At 42.2% G+C, this 20,416-nt stretch overlaps 1 protein-coding gene across 4 annotated transcripts in view; it reads left to right on the top strand.

Annotated features, from left to right (window-relative positions):
- The window catches only part of DPP6 (dipeptidyl peptidase like 6), a 587,128-nt gene extending 567,845 nt beyond the window's left edge, over nucleotides 1-19,283 (top strand). For all 4 annotated transcript variants that reach the window (XM_075419777.1, XM_075419779.1, XM_075419776.1 and 1 more), the window contains exons 17-26: nucleotides 1,204-1,251; nucleotides 5,445-5,543; nucleotides 7,874-7,943; nucleotides 9,893-10,087; nucleotides 10,825-10,879; nucleotides 11,790-11,895; nucleotides 12,745-12,803; nucleotides 15,273-15,345; nucleotides 15,445-15,518; nucleotides 17,066-19,283. In XM_075419777.1, coding sequence (XP_075275892.1) covers nucleotides 1,204-1,251; nucleotides 5,445-5,543; nucleotides 7,874-7,943; nucleotides 9,893-10,087; nucleotides 10,825-10,879; nucleotides 11,790-11,895; nucleotides 12,745-12,803; nucleotides 15,273-15,345; nucleotides 15,445-15,518; nucleotides 17,066-17,212 — 926 coding nt within the window. In that variant the 3' untranslated portion in view covers nucleotides 17,213-19,283. The remainder of the gene's footprint in view (nucleotides 1-1,203; nucleotides 1,252-5,444; nucleotides 5,544-7,873; nucleotides 7,944-9,892; nucleotides 10,088-10,824; nucleotides 10,880-11,789; nucleotides 11,896-12,744; nucleotides 12,804-15,272; nucleotides 15,346-15,444; nucleotides 15,519-17,065) is intronic.
- Nucleotides 19,284-20,416: the final 1,133 nt, after the last annotated feature.

The raw sequence follows: 20,416 nt of genomic DNA, 5'->3' as shown, positions 1-20,416 counted from the left end.
CATGGTTTAGTGGTGGACTTGGCAGTGTTAGGTTAATGGTTGTATGATGACCTTGAGGATCTTTTCCAACCTAAATGATTCTATGATCTATGATCTTCACCCACACATGGCGTGGCAGCACGCTGGCTCTGCTGTTGGGATCTTGGCTGGGCGTACAGGTGATCTTCCCCCAGCTGCTCGTGCTTGGTGCTACCACATGATATTACATTATGGGGAAAAGAAGGAAAGTAAGATAACCACTGTCTCTGAGGTTAAGATGTAACCATTTCATCATTGCAGTGCTTCTTCCACTTTCCTGAGCAGTACTGTCAAACTCATTGGAAAAGCTACAACCAGGTATGGTAGTAAAATGCGAGTGACTGAGTGGGGTCAGACCAAAGCTCATCTTGGCCCAGCCTACTGTCTCCAAGAGCAGGCTGCAGATAATTGAAAAACAGAGAGAAAGAAGCTGACAACTACAAAATGAACCTATTCTCATGCACCATCCCATTTTTATATCATTCAGCCCCCTGGAGACTTTCTGAACAAGAAGTTGCATCCAGACCCCTGTGCTAAGGCCTATAGCACCCTGAAGCATTCTGTGCTGATGACTGTAGCAGCCTGTGGTAAAGACTACAGCATCCTAAAGACTGTAGCATCCTATGGCAGTGAATTCTGTGGTTCACTCGTGCATTGCAGAGTAATGATAATTCTCTTTGTATAATACTGACTGATATCAATATCCAAATGCTGCATTTTAAGGACGCATATGTGGTCTTTTTTACTGTGAGAGCCAAAATGGTGTTTAATTCATTTTAAAAAACCAAACCAAAACAAAACAAAACCATTTGCAAAACAGCAACAGTTATCCATAGCATACAAAATGTAAATGCTTTGTGCTGTGATGTTTGGGTGTCATTAGAATAATTCTAAAAGCAAGTGATTTAATTGTGTTTGTGCTAATTATAATGTTTACAAATTAGGGAAAGATGCATTTAGTGGTCCGTTGGGAAAGGGCTTTGAAACCTCGCATGTCTTCAAGTCTACAGCACTGTCATTTATTCATAGACTCTTTCTAATACCAGCATGATTTGCTTTTTAGATTACTCTTGCACGGAAAGCAAGTCTCAGGAGTCTTCAGCTCTGTGGAATTCAAAAGCAGGTTCATGTGCGTCTGTGTGTGCTTCAGTAGATATTTAACTGAGTTCTTTTCTTCTTTTCAAGGTCCCCGAGTCCCGATGGTGACTGTTCACAACACAACCGATGCACAGAGTAAGAATGGACTTGAGCCTTGCAGTTCTTCGGAGAAAAGTAGCCAGGCAGGACACTGAGATGTAGCTGCCCTTTGGTAAACTTAGACTAGCAGGAAGCCCAGACTCTGCCTAAATGCAAGTCTTCTGCAAGTCAGAGGGACTTGCAGAGCTGTTGGGCTGCCATCACAAAAGCCTTCTGTTTGGGGTATGAAGGCAGTGGTTTGGCCATGATGTTTGTTATCAATTTTCTTAAAAACTGCACAGTCCAGATATCTCTCTTTGTCAGTCTTTCACAAATATTGATTTATGTCCTACTCAAAAATAAGAAATATTTAGTTTAATCTACAATTTAAAAAAAAACAAACCACTCTGATTTGGATTACCAGGTTGAAAGACATAAGGCAGAGGAGTGAGCCCCACAAGTTGTAGCTCTGCCTGGTTTCCTGATCTGCTCACGGGGCCTATAGCACATGTTGTTTGGTAAGACTTTTTCACGTTAATGATTCACATTCACACCAGTATGAAGCTGGAATTATTCCAAATACATGTTTTTCCCTTTAAAATCTTTGATATGGCTGTAGCCATTGCCAGACTGGTCAGGACTCCCTGTTGAGCCCAGACAGCCGTGAGGTTTCTGGGGTTCCTCCTTCACACCTGTAGCTATATACATTATCCAGAAAGATCAATTTTTTACCCCAAGTCAGCATAGCAGGGACCCTCAGCTGGACAGCCTTTCTCTGTCCCTTCTCTACGGGGCTCTTAAACCAAGGTGCCCCTTTCTCTCTTGCACGAGTCTCAGGAGACTTCATAGCAGGGTGTGGGACTGAGTCTTATGTGAAATCAAGACTCAGCTGCTCCTCTCACTTTGATGGTAGACCCTTATCTTTCATTTTAATGTGGAGTTTAGCCCAGCCTTAACATGCAGTTAGGGACTTCAGGCACTGCTAGGATCCAGCTGATAAGCAACACCTTTATTCTAGCAGCTCTGTAGACGGCCAGTTTATCAGGATGTACAGCAACTCGCTGCTGTTGTCTCTGCAAAGGAGCAGAGCAATTTAGTGAATGTGGCTTTCAAACTAAAGGTTTTCTGTGAAATGCTGAGCTGCTTCATGTTCCACTGAAGGTGGTAAGTGTCAGAGTCCTGTGGCACCAGGACATGTAAGAAAAAAACACAGGATCCATCTTGCTTTATACAGTTTCTGTGTTTTCCCTGCTGTATTGCCTGTTTTCTCAGTTTCTGTTGGCAACAGGCATTTCAAGTCCTTACCCCACCTAGAACAGTTTTACTTGTAAGCAGGAAGTGTAGAATGCAATCCTAAATTCTGACTGAATTTTTTAAAATCAAATTTAAAATCAGATTTGTGCATATTGTATCCTTTGCCATTAAAATAGAAATACTCAGTAGAGTTCCATCTAGAGTCAACAGTGTCCAATACTGTTAATAAGATGCATTTACATCATTTTACATCTACATTTAACTCTAATTTATCCTTCCATCATTTTCCATAATTTTTTTTTTTCCCATTAAAGTGTTCCTTTGAAGAAGAAGACATGCATAAAATTTAGCAGCATCCTGGAACAAGTTAGGTTAAAGCAATGTACTGCTGCATGACTGTCCTGTAAGGGCAGCAAGAGAGATCTTTGCTGCCAAAGCAAAGCAACACAGTGTACCCTGGACTATGGCTTAGACCATCTGCCATCAGCTTGCTTACAGGGTGACCGTGAGCAGAATATTTCATTTCCTTATGACTCAGTTTCCCCACTGGTCTATAATTTCTGAATAAAAGTGCCATGATGGAGCTGACTGATTTTGCTTCCAGAGGAGGGCTCTTACTGTGGAGCCGGGGTTATTGCTGCTGGAAATAGTGGCCTGGGACTATGGCCCCGTGTGCCGGTCTTGTGAAACCACTCCTGCTATAAATGTGCAAAAGTTGGCACTTGTAGCTATTCTGGTCTACAAGAACACAAAAATTGCTGTTTTAAGTAATACTGAAAGCAAACTGCAAGTTCCCAGCTTTCCAGTCTTTCTGCAGCAGTGACCCCGCATGCCTCAGCCAGGGCACAAGGGCATAGGAGCTCTTCTTCCCAACAGAGACCTGGGCTTGGCAGTGCCCTTGCTGATCCTAACTCCAGAGCAGCTCTGCTGATGCCCACCAGGCTTTTCAGCCCACAGAGGATGTTGCCACAGGGCCAGGAGGGTTTCTCAGCTCTGACCTTCAGCTCCGAAGTAGCTTTCTTTTTTTCCCCCTTTAAACAAAATACCTTGGTTTTACCATAGATGTGGAGGTGGCTGGCTGGCTATAACAGCATAAACAGGACAGTGCGCTCACGAGCTCTGTTACAGCCTCCTGTACAGTTTTCTAAAACACTTTTAGGTGAATAAAATGAGAGGTATAAGAAAACAGAAACAGCAAATGAAGGGCTTGAAAAAAGCACATCAAGACTAGTTTTATTTTGACTGATATATATAAGCAGCATTTATTACATAAAGACCTCGATCTAGTCATGCACAGAATACATCCCCTATCGAAATTCATGATTTTCTGCATGAGATTATCATTTCCCCTGGTTCCTTTTTTCTCCTCATTCTTTTCCTTTTGAATAAAGGGCAACTGGCAGTTGCATGTATATTCCTCTATAAAGGGAATTTGCCTCTGTATTCTGCAATAATCTGATAATAGGGAGTTGCTCAGAGTATTATGGCGTGCTTACATTTAATTAAGCAATGACCATTTGTACTCCTCAGACTCAAGCTCCCTGTGGTCCTAAAGAAGAAAGGAAAGTCCTTTAGGAGATATGCCAATCTTTTTTATTTCCTCCACAGTCTTCCTGGCTTTCTGTGAATGCAATTATACGAACAAATAAAATGGCTTGACTAAATTCCCCTACGTGGCAAGACCCTTTCTGCTGATAAAGCTACTTGTGTGTGCCATAATTAAATGAGAATCTTAATATTTAACTAAACGTGATAGGCTGTTGCTTTGGCACTATTGTGGGGGCTGTGGTTTCAATAGAGATGAGCCAGACTTTTCAGAAGCAGGGTGAATAGCTGTTGAATCAATGTACTATTGCTGAAAGATCTGTGAAATGTATTAACTGGGAAGGGCATGTTTTGTTCTGTGCCTGCCTATTCAGCAGAGATGGGCAATGAGAGCATGATAATCAGGTACAAAGAGCATTCTCTGAGAGGCTGGCGTTACACATCTGTTTATCAGTGTGTCTCAAAAGGGAAGTTACAGTCAAAAAAACACAATTTGGTGTGAAACCTCAAACCCTCCTTGCATTTGCATGGCAGAGGTAATGCCCTGGATGCCCCTGGTTCAACCCAGCCTATGCCATGGGGATGAGCACTGCAACAGGCTCCCCAGACCAGGACTTACTGCACCACAGTGGAATCCTCTTGGCCCTTGAATCCCTCCCTCATGGGGCTAAGGAGCATCACCATCTCCAGGAGACCCACCACTTAGGACATACAACCTGAAATGTCTCCCAAAGATGGGCCGTTTCCTTATCAGCTGGGAAGGATTTTCTCTTTCTGATGTTGAAGGTGGCCACTTTTTCTAGAAGCGGCTCAGCGGTTAGAGCATGTGGCCAGTATGTGGGGAATAAAGGTTAAATCCTGGGAAGGAGGAAGGAATCCTCTATTTCAGTCCCAGAGAGTCCTTGGATAAGACACACAAGCAAAATGAACAATTCTTGAAACATTCTGAAAGCCAAGGCTGCTCCAAAACCTGAGGCTGCAGATTTGTATGATCCTTGTCCACTCTTCTCTTTCCATGGCTTTCCTTCTCATGGATTTTCTCTTGTGTGGCAGCACAACTTTGTCCTGAAGCCCTCCATAGCCTTCTCCCTTTTCCCATTTATTATGTGTAACCTGGGCACAGACTTGAGGACTTCTTTATTTGATATCTAGCCTTGCATGGCCAGTAGGTGCCTGACTGGGACCCATAGTACTGCCTCAGCACAGAAGGCGACAGTGCCATTTGCTGTAAATCAGCTGAATCCCACTGATTTCAGGAATATAGCTTTTTGACAATGCAGAACATGGAAAGGGTTTCAAATACTTAAGTGGGTTAGACGTCTGCGAGGACTACAAACAAATTATTTCATAAGGAAACTTGTGTTACAAATATTCAGGGGGCAATAAAATGTTAAAATGCTTTCTCACAAACAATGCCAAAAGTTTTTATTATCTTGTCCTTCTTCTTTCAGAAATTTTTGAGCTGGAGGTAAACGAAAATGTGCAGATGACTGTAAATGACAGGCAAATGCCTAAGGTAGAATACATGGAAATCAAGATAGACGATTACAGTAAGTAGCACTTTTCCTGTCTCTTATTTTTCTTTTTCACTGCTGTTGCTGTGAAATGATACAGTCATCTGGCTCGACTGGCAGGAAGAAAAATTATTTTGGCTCTCAATAAACTCACACAGTTTGCAAAGTGCTCTCTTAGGATGTGCTACATAAGGAGGTTATTACAGAGACAGGGTTTGATGAGAATGCCGCTGAAGAAAGGCAAAATGATAGGGCTGAGGTTTTTTTTCTTCCTTTCAAAATTTTCTTTGTAGAGAAAAAGCCATGCCGGGAAGTGACGCAGTGTGATGCCCCCATTGTTCAGGGCATTTTCCCTAGCAGGACTGGTGAATTATTTGAGCAGGGTTTGAAGTGGGATACTGGATGTGCTTGCTGGCTACAGCTGTGGCCGCCTTTCAGTATACAATACTGAACTGCAGTGAATGAAGACAACTCACCAACGACTGCCCAAGGGACTCATTCAGGATTCCTTGAGAAAACCACAGCATTTTACAGGGTTGGAAAAAACAGCTGTACAAGAAAAGCCAAAAGAGATTTCACCTGGAGTAAAGAAGGCAGAAACTTGGAGCAGTTTATATCCACAGCTGGTGCATTATCTGTACCACTTTTGTACTCATTCCCCACATATCTGTATGCCAAAGAGGACAGAGAGAGAGAAAAGCCTAATGGCAAACAGCCAAAGCCTAAGCATTTTCTGCCTGTCTCTGTAGTTGTACCTGAAACAACCTAAAAAGCATCTCTTCTGGCTGCAAGCAGATATCTTACCTCTGTGGTGGAAAATCCACACACTCAGAGCTATGCAATGGCTCCCAGAAATCCCAGATTATGTGTGCAGTGGCAGCTCTGAAAAAAAGCCCTAAAGACCCTAGATTCAAAGTATGACCCGTGATATTTCCAATGGCAAAAAGGAGCATGTCTCTCAGATCGGGTGCAGTGAAATGAAAGCAGTGAGGTGCGATGGGTGGCAGGTTACTAATTTCGACCATTGCCAGGTGGTATAAAACATAAAGCAAAGGCCGAGAGACCGTTGCCATTTAAAAAGATCATAATGACCCTAAAATGTTCTGCTTGCCACATGGGCATTAGGAACATAAACCAGTGCACGAAATAACAAGCACAGATGTGCATTTCCAGGCCTTATGGACAGGAAGAGGTGGGGAAAGAGCCTGTCATGAAGATCATGTCCATACCCACCATGAGCCAATTTGTAGTGGCACTGGCAGCTTGTTAAGAATAACTCAGCTTGATGTTAAATTTCTTAACCGCAGGTGTCATTGAAAAGCAATTCTGATCATTTAACCTAAAATATATATATATATGCATGTGTAATAAATATAAGCTGGTCGCAGCCGTGTGGCTGTTTTTCTGTGCCCTCCCTGTATTTTCAAAGCTCTGGGCTTAACAGCCTTGGGAACACTGCACGTAGTGCTTAGTTATATTTAAAGTCAAGCGATGGCCTTTTTGGCTGTCCCTGGGCCATTGATCCAATTTGCAGCTATTAGCATTCAGATGGAATAACTAATTAGGTGGAATGTCAAGCAATGATTGCAAAGCAAACCACTTACACCGCACGGTTAATCTGTGTATTAATCTACTGAAAATGCTCCTAATACCGATTTAATTGCTAGGCCCTGGCTAATCTGGATTGTAGTTAACATTTTAAAAATAAATGTGCCTCGTTAATGCGGAAAGCATTTGTATGGCAGCATTTTTGGCTATCGATACAAAGCCATAGGAAGCAGTTAAATGAAGCTTTGATGAGCACGTCCCTCGCTTACATTGGTTCAGTACCAGTATAGCAACATGGACTTCATCAAGGTTACCTCCTGTTTTACAGAAGAATTAAGCCCTCTGGAAGTTAGGATTAAAATACATGTTTCTATCTGTCTTCACATCATTATAGTAAAATAATCCTATTCTCTCCCCAAGCCACCATACTTAATTGGGTTTTAAACTATCGTTTTCATCGCCGATTTTCCCTCTCCTCTGCTGCCCTGAAATATTGATTTCTGGCTGCGTCACTCATCCAGCTGCCAAAAAGGAAAATTATAGCTATTGCCAGATGTTAATTGAATGCTGTAAAAGTGATGCATGACTGAACGGCTCGCGCTGTACTCCTGATTTACATTTCTTGTCACCCCGGCTATCACAATATGGGTCTTTTCTTTGACAACATCTGTGTTTCTAAGGTGTTATTTACCAGTGCCTCTGATGAAATGCCATTTTGTTCCTGCTCATAAGTGGCCAAAACACCAGAAGAATCTATTAGAGTTATGTCAGCATTCCCACACTGATGACATGTTGTTATTTGTGGGTTTTTTGCCTAGAATTGCCAATGCAGATCCTAAAGCCAGCAACCTTTTCGGACACCGCGCACTACCCCTTGCTTTTGGTTGTGTAAGTTCTCGCTCGGCCTTTCTTTCTGTTCACATAATTAGGGCAGCATGAAAACCTCAGCCATGATCAGACCCTTTTAAGATATGTTTTGCACAACAAATGTCAAACCGTTTTAGCACCAAAGTCCAGCACATTTGTCCCTATCCTCTGTTTCACCTTGGAGCTGGGAGAGGTTTGACGTAGGTCCTTTCCCTCCTGTGTCTGGGCCAAGGGTTTCAGCTCCCAGGAGGGTGCCCTAGTGAAATCCTGCAGAGTAAAATGCAGGATTTTGTAAAGTCGTTCCACGGACACTTGCAATTCAATAATTTTGGGGGCACAAACAGCGGGGGAAGGACTAGGAGACAAACATTGACTTTCGGTCCCAGTGCTTAGGGCACTCGCCCTGCGCTTAACAGGTACTTTTAGAGTGGGATGCAGTCAGCCTTACCACAGCTTAAATTTTAGACGCCCTCATGCAGCAATCCTTCCCATGTAAACGCCAATATTCCCTGAAGTGACAGTAAAGATAGAGCTAGAAACCTTTGAAGATCTCAATGAAGTTAGCATTTCTATTACGTAGGTAGGATTTCCTCCTGGCAGGCATAGCAGATGGGTATTTCTTTATCCAACACTGAGTAATAATAACACACATTACTGACTTTTTTCTGGCAATTTGGAAAGAAACTAGGGGAGGGAAGTCACTGACCTTGGAAGAACTCGTTTGGCCCTGGCTGTGTCCCACTGCATCACTTGCTCCCTGCCAGGGAACATCCCACGAGAGAGAAGCCTCATGTAGGAGTGATGAATGCCTCATGAATGTCTGAACATCATCCTGCACATCCCTCCATGAAGGACAAAAACACTGCAATAAGCATGTCGTTACATCACAAAATTACTGCAGAGAAAACGTACTTCATTATACAAGTGCTTGAGGAAGATTGGTACTCATCAAGCTAACAGCACTTGATTAGGCTGCCTCCAAAGCTGGGTCTTGCCTGAACAGATGCAAATGACTGAAGTCACATGCACATTAAAATCTTGCAGTGACTTGCCTGATGTCTCCGAGAACCCCAAAAAGGACAAAAAGTAGATGGAAGTGCCAGTGGCCCTACAGTAACCCCAGTTCTAAAATATTACTTCTCATCATCATCATCTCTTGCTTTTTCCGATCTGTCTTGCTGAAGTGGGGTCAGTATTTCTTGAGACAGTTCCCCTGTGCAGGACTGGGCCTTAAGCAGAAGGGTGAAGAGGGAGTCTTGCCCACCCCTTCCCCTTCCCCACCAATTCTGGGCCAACCTGGGCATTTTTAAGCCGTTAGTTTTATTGCTGTGAAAGTGTTCTTGTGTTAAGCAGTGGTGACAGAAGTGATTGGCAGCTCCATCCACAGCCGCTCTGGAGAAGCCGAAGGAATAGGCGGGTCTAGGCTGGGTGAATGGGGGCAGTAAATGAAATCCAAATGCTTGCCAGTAAAGGAAAGGGGGATTGATGCCTGCAAGCTTCATCCAACATATTTTGGCAGTGCCAGCACTGCCCAAAGCCGGGCTCCCCACAGAAACCCCGTCAGCAGAAAAATCCCTGTAGAAAATAGCTGTAGATTACAGCAGGCATAAATGGGAAAAAAATCAGCTGACCCCTGTGTCGCTGCCCTGTCTTAGTCACAGGAGGAATCCTTCCCTGTTAGTGATGTGCTTGCTAGGTTTGTCCAAAGCTCAGCTTAACGTTGCTGTGCAAAGAGGCAGGCAGAAACTAGTCTGCAGCCTCCACCTCAGCCTCAAAGCCCATCCCACAAAACCAGCCTTCTGCATGTCATCGTTGCAGAGATGGGTCTCCTCTTCTTGAAACCTACCCTACTTTACGATGCGTGCAGGATCTGATGATCCCCAATGCCACGGCAAGCTCACGGCCCTGGGGAGGGTGACTGGCCTGTGCTTGGTGCCGTTGACTTTGCTTGATGCCTATTTGTGTTTCAGAGACGGGACTCCTGGCAGCCAGATCGTAACGGAAAGATTTGAGGTGACATGGGAAAGCGTCATGGTCAGCTCTCACAACGCCATCGTGCTGAAGTTCGACGGCCGTGGGAGTGGCTTCCAAGGCACTAAGCTGTTGCACGAGGTTAAGAGAAGATTGGGCCTTTTGGAAGAGAAGGATCAGTTGGAAGCTGTCCGGTGAATGACACTGTTATTGAAGAAATTAATTCATTAATGATAATTAACCTGACACTGTCATTAGTCCTGGTTGCTTTAAAGGTGTGTAGGGCAGAGCAAGGAGATGGGAAGGAAGGACAGTGTAGTCATACACTTGTGACCATGTGATGGCACATGACAGACAGCTTGTGCCAGCCAGTCCAGAGGCAGAAAAACAAGCCTTAAACAGCTAAACTAGAGCACACTTATCTGTATCACGTGTGCAAAGCCTATTTATTTTTAGCTTTATACAGTCATACAGCTACAAACAAGTAAGCTTGAATATCAGCTCCTACATTAATTTTTTTCTGGCCTGGTTGTTGGCAGGAAAATCCATCTTTAAACCTTTAAACTTTTTAAAACAGGAAAAAAACATGCAAAACCATAAAAGTCAAGTCCTGTCATTGTTAGATTTATTCTGCACATAGTCACACTAAAAACACTGTCCGAGTAGGGCGACAGCATCAGCTTTATCATGACTTTCAGAGCTAGTGCAGGTTATTTGTTGCCATTGTTTGGTCAAATCCAACACAACAGGTTGCAAGATTAAATCGAACAGAGACTCATGTGAAAGCAGCGTGTAGCAGTGTGAATTTAGATTGTCTACATCATTTTTCTGCGGTCACCACAAATTCAAGCTGATAAATATCACACTGTGTTTGCTATATCAAAGGGAAAAAATATTTTTAACTCATTGTTTCTCCTCTCTCATGTTCTAGGACAATGCTGAAGGAGCATTACATTGATAAAATGCGAGTCGGTGTGTTTGGGAAGGTAACGTTTTCCCGTTGTTCTTCTGTGCTGTTCTAGTTGGCTGATGGGCCTAAGCAGCTGAGCTAAACCCTGATTTATTGAATATGTCAGTGGTGACTTTTTTATTATTATTATTTTTGAGATAGACTACTTCTTGTTCAGACATGTTAAAGGTAAAAGCTTTCATTTTAGCAATGTATTTGTCGATGTTTTTTTTTCAAATTAACTTCCAAGTACAGAAAGTCACTATTTGTCAGAAAAATGCTGTCAGATAATTAATTATTTTTCCCTCTTGCAAACTTCCATTTCATTTTCATCTTGTCCCTTAAGGCCTGTGGGAATGTGGTAGATCTAGCTTGTGTCATACAAATGTATAACAATATTGATTTCTGAGGCTGCTTCGCACCACAGTGTGCGCCCAGCTGGGATACAGCAATTGCAAAGTACACACAGTTTGAAATGAGAATGGGACTGCGAGTATAAATTGTTTATTGTGGGCGATACGGGCTCAGAGTGGAGGAAGAGAGCTGTACATACAGCAGCATCTCTGCTGGGAATTCTTAACAAGGCTGACGGCAGATGTTGAAATCGTGATGTCCGTTTGAAACAGCAAAAGACTGGTGTAATATTTTGGAGAGGCAACATATCTGATCAGAGCCATGGCCATAATGTGGGATGAAGAGAGGTAAGGTCTCGGGCACACAACCCTCCTCCCTTCAGGAGAGCGCAATGAGTGTAGAGCTCACCTTCAGCCGCATCTGCCGAAGCCAGGGAGATGTCCCTTGTTTTGTGTTTTTTTCAGGGGAAGGTGTTAAAGGCTCTATAGTGGCTGAGAGTTTGCTGCAAGGTCTGAGCTGCCCTGTTTCTGTACCCAAAAGCAGCAGTGGCTTACAGCAGGACTGCTGAGACCCCTGCCCCATTTGTGTTCCAGGATTACGGTGGCTACCTGAGCACTTACTTGCTTCCAGCTGGTGAAGGGAACCAGGTGTTCGCCTGTGGAGCTGCTCTTTCCCCACTGACAGACTTCAAACTATATGGTAAACCCCATCCCAGAACCCACAGACTCTCTTTCTAACCACAAATGATGTTTCTGTCCTAACCTTTCCTAGTTCTCTTATCTTTCTTTCCCAAGATTCTGCCTGGTTTTTATGGTGTGTCTTCTTAGGACTAGCTATAAACCCTTTTTTTCTCCTTCAAGAGTAATTTTGCTGGGTGGGTCCAGCCATGGTGGTCAGAGTAACAAAAAACTTTTATTACTCGCTCCTTTTAAATAAAGGAGAATTGGCTGTAAACCCCCCCAGCCTCTGACAACCAGCCTGCATGACTGCCTTGTATAAGCTTCTTTCTTGCCTGAATCATCCATCCGTGGGAGTTGTGGTCCAGCCTGCCCACCTCGTCCTCTCTCTGACAGCAATACTGCACTGCACATGGAGGTCCTTTCTCTCAGGGACACCAGTTCCCTTTGCACTTAATGCCAGTGAAAATCAGGGGACTGCCAAGAAAGTCAGTGGTGTTAAGCCTTTTAGGTCCAGTACAGTTATCCCTGTGACCAACAAAAGCTTTCAGCAGACTGTTGATAGAGATGTGAAAGGAGAAAAGGACACAGCACAATAATGTTCTTCTGCTCTCATATTTTGGTTGTATTAAGAAAAAAAAAAAAAAATGGCTCTTCTGTGACATGTGGAAACCATAAGTACGTGGTGATAACGAAAGACTGTAGTAACATACATATTCTTAGTGCATTTTCAAAAACTTTTAGAAATATGTCCTGTGTAACTAAGGCAATTTTAGAAAAGATCTTTTTTCAGCATTTGCAATATTTTACTCAGAAGCACCAGTGTACTCACTTATGGCTGAAAGAGATGTTTTCTTCTTTTCTTTTCAAGCTTCAGCCTTTTCTGAAAGATACTTGGGCTTGCACGGGATTGATAACAGAGCATACGAGGTAACTGCACAGACACTGCATTTCCCTGTGAACAGGGTTTTAGCTCTTCCTCAATGTGTTCTCTTTTGGGGAGGGAAAAAGGACATGCAAGATGTACTCACTAGTAAAACTGTATATTTAAAAGTCAGCAAGGTGTCCTTCAGCCTGCTTACTGCTTTAGTTGTCTTAATAGTAACGATGGATATGGTTTTCGTTGATTAGCCTTCATGTCTGCCTCTCTAAATTGGGTAAATACAGTTATTTCAGTTTTACGGATTGAAACGGCTGAGGTTGAGTGACTCAGCTGTGCCCAAGTAGACACGATGCCATGACCTCCTTGAAAGTTCATCCAAGATAGTCTTGCCACTTCGATTCTCTCTGAGGTATAATTTTTGACTCAAAGTCCAATGAAGCTCAGCTTCTCTTGTTTTTTCAACGAAAGATGTGATATTTCAGCTAGGCAGAACTCCGTGTCAGAGTTGAGCAGGACATGGAAAAAGAGACATGGCACCACTTATCAAAGATATTAATATGTATGACGGGATCAGTTGCTTCACGTCTTCTTTCCTTCAATTACTTGGAGGAAAAACCTAATAAAGAATAGTCACACAAATAAAATTTGTTTCACAGCAAACATTTTTTAGCCTCCTAAGCCTTGTCTTCAGCTAGCAGACATGAAGGCGGCAAAGGTCTGAAACTTCTCTGAAACACAGAAGGCAGGTAGCATCCTGTGCCCCTGCAGCAGAAGCTTTTCCTGGCTATCTAAATACTGAGTTCATTGTCCTTCAGATTTTGCACTCCTGATCTCTAGATCATTGCAAACTCTTGTAGTCATTTTAGAAATTTGAAGGCAGGTCAGCAGAGGTGAAAGCAAAGGAAAATATTCCAGAAATGAGAGCTTTGTACTGCCACGTGCTCTTTGTGCATTGAAAAGCTGGCCTAAGCAAATAATGGTACTTTTGGTTGACTTGAGATTAACTGCTTGGAACAGCACCTGAGCTCTCTGCAGAGCAAGGCACTGTTCTGAGTATGGACACTAATGATATACACATCCTACACACCACAGATGAACCACGAATTGCTTAGGGAGAAGAACACTTCCTAACCCATGGACCAGACGTAAACTTTATGAAGGTCACATAATTCAAGACTTGATGTAGACTCCAAAAAAGCTGTATTGTCATGTGGTTACAACTGAGGGAGCAGAAAGGAAGGAGCCATACATGGGGAGAACAGAGTGCAAGGTCTGTGCATACACCATCACGACACTTAAGCATCACAGCCCACAATCTGAGAATGAAAGAACTCATTAATGAAGTCCAATAATAGAGGAAAGATCAGAGTGCACCTTTGCAAAATTTGCAAACACTTTCTAAGTCCATACAGAGTGTGGAGCTGCAAGAAAGCAAGGACAGGCCTGCGTCCCAAAAACTTGCCTCTAGCACCAAGGAAATACACAGGGCCTCTTCAAATGTTCAGGGTTGCTTTGTCTTTTAAATGAGGAGAGATACATTTAATCTGTAATGTAAAATCAAAGCGACCATATCTTAATAATACATTGCAATGTTTCAGCCAGCTAATTTGGCCTCCATAGCCAGACATGGAGGGTCCTGCCGCTGTTGGAGTCGCACTTCCCAATGGATGCACTGGATACAATGTAGGACAGTGGGAAGATGAAACAGTATAAGAAAGGATTGATGCAAGGGTGTCTTAAACAGAAAGTACACTATCATTTCATGTAAGTGAATGAGAGCTAGGGCACATGAATTTAAACAGTGAAGAAAACATGAATTTAAGTTGAGACAGCTATTCTTTCCTACCCCACTATAAAGCACTGACATCAGTGATTTAAGACATATATTCATTTTGCAACTCCAAGACTTTTTTGGAGTCTTTGGGAGTCTCCCTGAGACTCATATTCTTCTGAACAATGCAGCAAAAATTGAAGAAGTCCTTCATTTCTCTTACCCAGTACCACTGGTAGTCACTTAGATTTGTATTTCCCCTGTGCATCTGGAAGACAGCTGGGGGCAAAGGCATTCTCAGCAGTGGACACTTGAATTTAGTATAAGATCCTCCCCTGGGCTGTCAAAGCTCATTGAGGTTGGCTTTCAAACCATACCAAAGTCGCTCCAGCTCTCTGAAGAGTTCTTAAGTATAGGCACCTCGGCACACTTTTCATCGGTGTTTTGTATTCACTGGAAATTCACTTTGACATTTTCCATGTGTTCTGCAGTTCAGGCTTTCAGTGAACATTATCAGAACAGATGAGGGTCTCTGACCTCTTCCTGCTTCTGAGACTGAGCCTGGAAGGACAGGATGGGGGTCTATTTTACCTCCAGAATGATTCAAGTAGTCAAGAGTATATGCTGTGCTGGTGCCTGCTTGTTATCTTTGTGATCAAATGGAATTAAGTGCTTCTATTTTCTCCATATAAATTGCTAATTTCTAGCAAGACTTTTAATCTTCTTGCAACCTTTACCTTCACAGATCACCAAATTAGCACACAGAGTCTCATTACTGAAGGAACAGACATTTTTGATCATTCATGCTACTGCTGATGGTAAGTTAGCCCATCATTTGAGCTCATTATATATTTGGGATGGCTTTGATTTTTCTTAATTAAATTTGCCTCTTTAATGATTGCAATCTGTTTTTACAGAAAAAATCCATTTTCAGCATACTGCGGACCTTATCACACACTTAATTAGGGCAAAGGCTAATTACAGCTTGCAGGTACAGTATATGTTTCCTTTTTTCGTATTTGAACAGTTATTTTCCCAGTTAGAACTCAAACTACTGTTATGAAGCAAGCTTTGAAAAACCACTTGCAAGCTCAGCCTGGCAGTAGAAATAGCACCAACGTATAATGTGTTCCTATGTACTCCCATGCTTATTTGATACCACTATTTTGGTTTGGACAGTTGTAGAACAATTATTAAATTAGAGTAAATTAGGGTTTGAGAGCTATATCTCTAAGGAATTGATGCCTGTTAACTTTCTTTGGGAACAACGGGCCAAATTCAGGGTGAATTACAGGGAAACAGGGATCTAAATTAAATCAAACAGAAAAGTTAAGCAGAGAAATGTCATTTAAGTCCGACATCCCACTGCAAACAACATACTCTGGTCTAGAAAGCCTGTCTTTCCATCAAATTACATGTCTGATTTGCTGAAGGGCCCATGTCCAAGCCATTAAAGCTTCCAAAATGAACTCATCTACCAGCCGTGGGGACAGTCGCTATCCTCCACTACATCCCAAGCCACAGCCAGGAGAGTGCAACTAGACCAGGCTCAATCCATGCCAGGGACCATGCTACAGCTCACAGTGTAGATGGTTGTGTTGCAGTGCCCAAGTCCTACTAATGTGTGATTTACTGAATACCAGCTCCCTCTGGCTGCATTTCTGCAGAGCTTCACGTGATAGGTATGCTTCCTTCATCATGCTCCAAAAGCAGATAGGATGGAGGACAGACACGGGAGCTAAGCAAAGAGTCCAGCACAGATTTGTCAATGCTACAGTGACTGAAGCACCCCTGCATATTTACCGGTGCCGGAGCACTAGTATTTTAGAGCTAGAAGCCACCAATGGGCTAGAGGCACCTCCAAGATTAGTCGAGGACCAAATAGAGGGATCTACGTCTTGGACTGAGGTGCTCAGCAGTGAGACACTATAGTCCTGCCTGCAAGGATCCAGACCTAGAAACTCATTTTTCCCTCTTCAATATCCTGGTCTAGACAACCCATTACAGTCCTCTTGCATTCCTTCAACGCATGCAGAAGTTATCTGCTTCATTAAAATGGAAAGTTGCGTTTAAACTATTTTATTTCTAGCTTCCAACATTTTTTCTATTTAATTACTTCTCCAGCAAGCTTATTTCAATTTTTCACGTAATGACATTTTTTTGTTAAAGCCCTCATTCTAGTCTGTAAAATCTAACACCATTTCTCTCCGCAGACTTGCACTGCATTTTTTTCAGTTTTCACATGGAGTAAGCACTGTTATTTGTACGGGTGGTCTTTTTCGGCTTACCCTGAACTTGTTCTGAATGGAATTAAGTGGCAAATCCTCCCCAAAAAGAGTTCTTTTTGAAGGATGATATAAGTCTGCGCTCAGAGAGCTGTGGTGCCTGAATTACCCTGGACCTCATGTGCATCTACAGGAAGACACACAATGCTGAGGAGAAGCAGTGGTTTTGCAGGCCAGATCGAGCTGCAGATATGGGTGGGTAGTCCTGAGAATTTAAGCTCCTAACTGTGCATATTTGCTCATTTCTTCACAGATTTACCCTGATGAAAGCCATTATTTTAACAATGCAGCATTGGAGCAGCATTTGTACAACTCCATCGTCAACTTCTTTGTAGCGTGTTTCCAAGTTCAGGACAAACTCCCGATAGCCCCACTGAAAGAGGAGGAGGACGACGATTAACCCTACTTGTCCGTGCTAAGCACAAGGCAGATCTCTCTGACAATATGCAACTGGATAATTTTCCTGAAGAAAGAGATGTTACATTTATAGCATGTATTTAAGGAAAACTGAAAGCAGCTCATCTGCTTTACTTGACAGCAACTCCTTCCTAAATGGAAGAACATTCAGCATGGTGAACTCAGCAGAAACTGCTGTCTGAAATTAATCCATCACAACCAACATCTTATTTTTCTTTCTTTTTTTTGCACCTTTTTTTCTTTCTTTTTTTGTTTGCTACAAAGTGACTTCTAGCGTGAAAGTGGCAAGACATTGAACTTGAAGGAACACTCCAAGAAACCGCTTTGAGGACTGGAAGATTTAATGTCTCTTTGCATTCAAGCAATCAAGCAGTAGCAGTGAAATTCATCATCCGTATTAAGGTTACTATAGTTAGCACCACACTGTGTCAGAAGAAAGACCTAACCTAATACATGGAAAAGATTATAGCACAATTATTTTAAATGATACTGATTCATACATACTTGCCTGCTCTTTTCCATGTTCAGGTTTCTCATTGCTATAGGACACACAAATTCAATTTTACAAAATATTGCTATAGTTACACTGATCTTTACCTTCCTGTAATTATTTGTTACTTTTTATAGCTTTTACTTCTATTTTCATGGGCTCTCATGCTTACTTTATTAGCTTCTCAGCTTGTTCTGGATGGGGAAAAAACAAACACTGAATTAACCAATTCACTTTAGACCTTAGGAGTCTAAAGAGGCAACGGGGGTCAAGGTACCCAGACATTTAAAAATCTGTTAGACTAAAGCAAAGAAAATCTCACTCTCCTGTTCCCGGCATAGCATTTGCCTGCAAGACTGAGTATTTTCTTTGGAAGCCTTGACAAATATGCACATAAATAAGCTAAATCAGCTTAACAATGAGATATTTTTATTGTACTATAGAAAAATATGTGACGGTCGTGACTATTCTTTTTGTTCTTTTAGTGTTGGAACAAATGGTTGGCAACCTATTGGGGAACAGGTAGATAAGGCTATGATAGGACGAATTTGTACCACACTTCGCAGATCATCTCATAAAGCCATTTAAACAGAACCAATGTGCAGAGATTTATTGCACATGCTGTCTGCGGCTTAGTTTTATTCCGGGTCAATGATTAGCATATTCCAAACACATTTAATTATCTCTTCTGCTCACACAAGTTTTGCCAAGCATAAAAGAAAAAATAAAAGGAGCATTTTTGCTTTAAAATATCTAACACTTCATGATAGCGGTGCAAACCAACTTTTAAAACTTCTTGTGAAAACATTCAACTCTCAGAAAGAAATCCAACCTCCACTCACTTTCACCTACCGCATCATAAGAATTTTGACTTGTGTCGCTCCTTGTAAAATATTCTGACCAAATGTACAGCCAGTATTAATACTGTATATTTCATTTTGTTGTATATAAAGGAATGTAAGTCAGTTATTTGTCAGGTCCCCAATCCAATATTAGTCTTGTGTTCAGTATGCATGCGATAACACTTCTTTGCTGATCAGGACTCTTTAGAAGTACTAGCTTGGAAATATAACAATTAATGTAATTTCTTTTCTTGTTTTGACAGCTTGAATGTCAATACCGGTTTCTACTTTTTACATAGTACTGGGTAAACTCACTTCCTGACAGCAATGATGATGTTTCCATTGTGTTCTTTAGTGTGTCTTTTTTATTATCTTTATTTTAAGCTCTGAATGTTGGTTGTACTTTGACCATCATGAAAAATATATTGCTAAACCACAGAAATGACCTAGTTTGGTTTTGATTATCTACTTTGATTTACAGTGCATCGACATTGTGTGAACAAGGACTACGGTATAAATCTGCTTTATCCGGCAAAATGCCAAATAGACCATAAGAATGCTGCGTGTCCAGATTTTGCTACATTGAACAGGCTCAAAAGCCTGAAATGAACTTGACCTGAGATATGTAAAAATCCGCTCTGTCCACAATCTTTTGTAGAAAGAACTTTAGGATGTGGCATGGTAGTGTTTGTTCATTCATGGAATAAAACATTATTTTACCACCCTGGTTGCTACTGCTGTTATTTGGTTTTAAGTACTTAAATAAGCATTGAGTTGCTGGAAGTGCTATTCCTGGTTGAACCGAGCCCAGGTGCAGATCAGAAAAATGAAAACAAGTCTTTATAAATTGATATACATCACCATTTAGTCTGCCTGTAACCCTGGTAAATGTTGCCACCATGGTAAATGGTGACTGCTTTTGAGGAAAACCTGAAGTAGCACAAAGTGGGTTCAATCCCAAAGTAGCAGTTCATGAGAAGACCCCTATCACCCTCTAGTCTTTGGTAAAAATGCACATTTCTTCCCTTTATGCCTGCTGACCTGGCACATGGGCTTTCTGAGGGCATCAGCCAGGCATCACAGCTTGCCCATAGGGATTTTTGCCCTTTCATCAGTTGTCCCTTTTCCCAAAAGTTGCTTGCAGGTTACAAAGTGGGAACAAAACACTAAAACTTACTGAGTCTGTCAGAGCAGAATTTTCCACAGATGATGCTCCATCAGGAGAGGGAGAAGCAAGAGGTGGGAGTCGCGCACCCAAATTCAGATATTTATTTCCCTTCAAGCCAAGAGAAGAGCCATGTACCTGCCAGGGCCATCCTCAGACACCTCCCTCGTACAAGCAGCAGCTTTTCCATGTGCCTATTTCTCTCTGCTGGCTGCGGGGACGGGAGTGACTATCCCAGACTGAAACAGCTGGGGAACAAGTTGGGGCCATCCCAGCTGGATGTTCCTACACCTTGTTTACACCTGGAAAGTAAAGGAAATCCTTTCATTTCGTAGATTTCCTGGAAAAATTGAGACTTTTGCTCAAATTAGAAATCCGGGTTATGATTGTACCATACAATACACTGTCCTCTTCATCTCAAGCAATAACTTCAGGAAAGATTTAAACCTGCGCAAACATCCATGTGTATAGGCCTAATAAAGACATGAAAGACCTCTTAACCCTAAAAGACTAAGTCATGTAGCAAGGCCATGATGCTAAGAAGCCACTCGGAGGTACAAGGGTGACAAAGATGCTTTCCAATGGCACCTGCTGACTTGCTGCACCTCGTCAGTGTCGAGGGTGATGTCCCATCAGCTGATGCCAAATTGACTGAGCCGGATTCACAGGAAGAGAAATTTAATATTTCAC

Source organism: Opisthocomus hoazin, chromosome 4, assembly GCF_030867145.1.
Source record: "Opisthocomus hoazin isolate bOpiHoa1 chromosome 4, bOpiHoa1.hap1, whole genome shotgun sequence".
NCBI lineage: Eukaryota > Metazoa > Chordata > Aves > Opisthocomiformes > Opisthocomidae > Opisthocomus > Opisthocomus hoazin.
The sequence above is the reverse complement of the archived record's forward strand: the minus strand, read 5'-3'. Positions and strand labels throughout refer to the sequence as shown.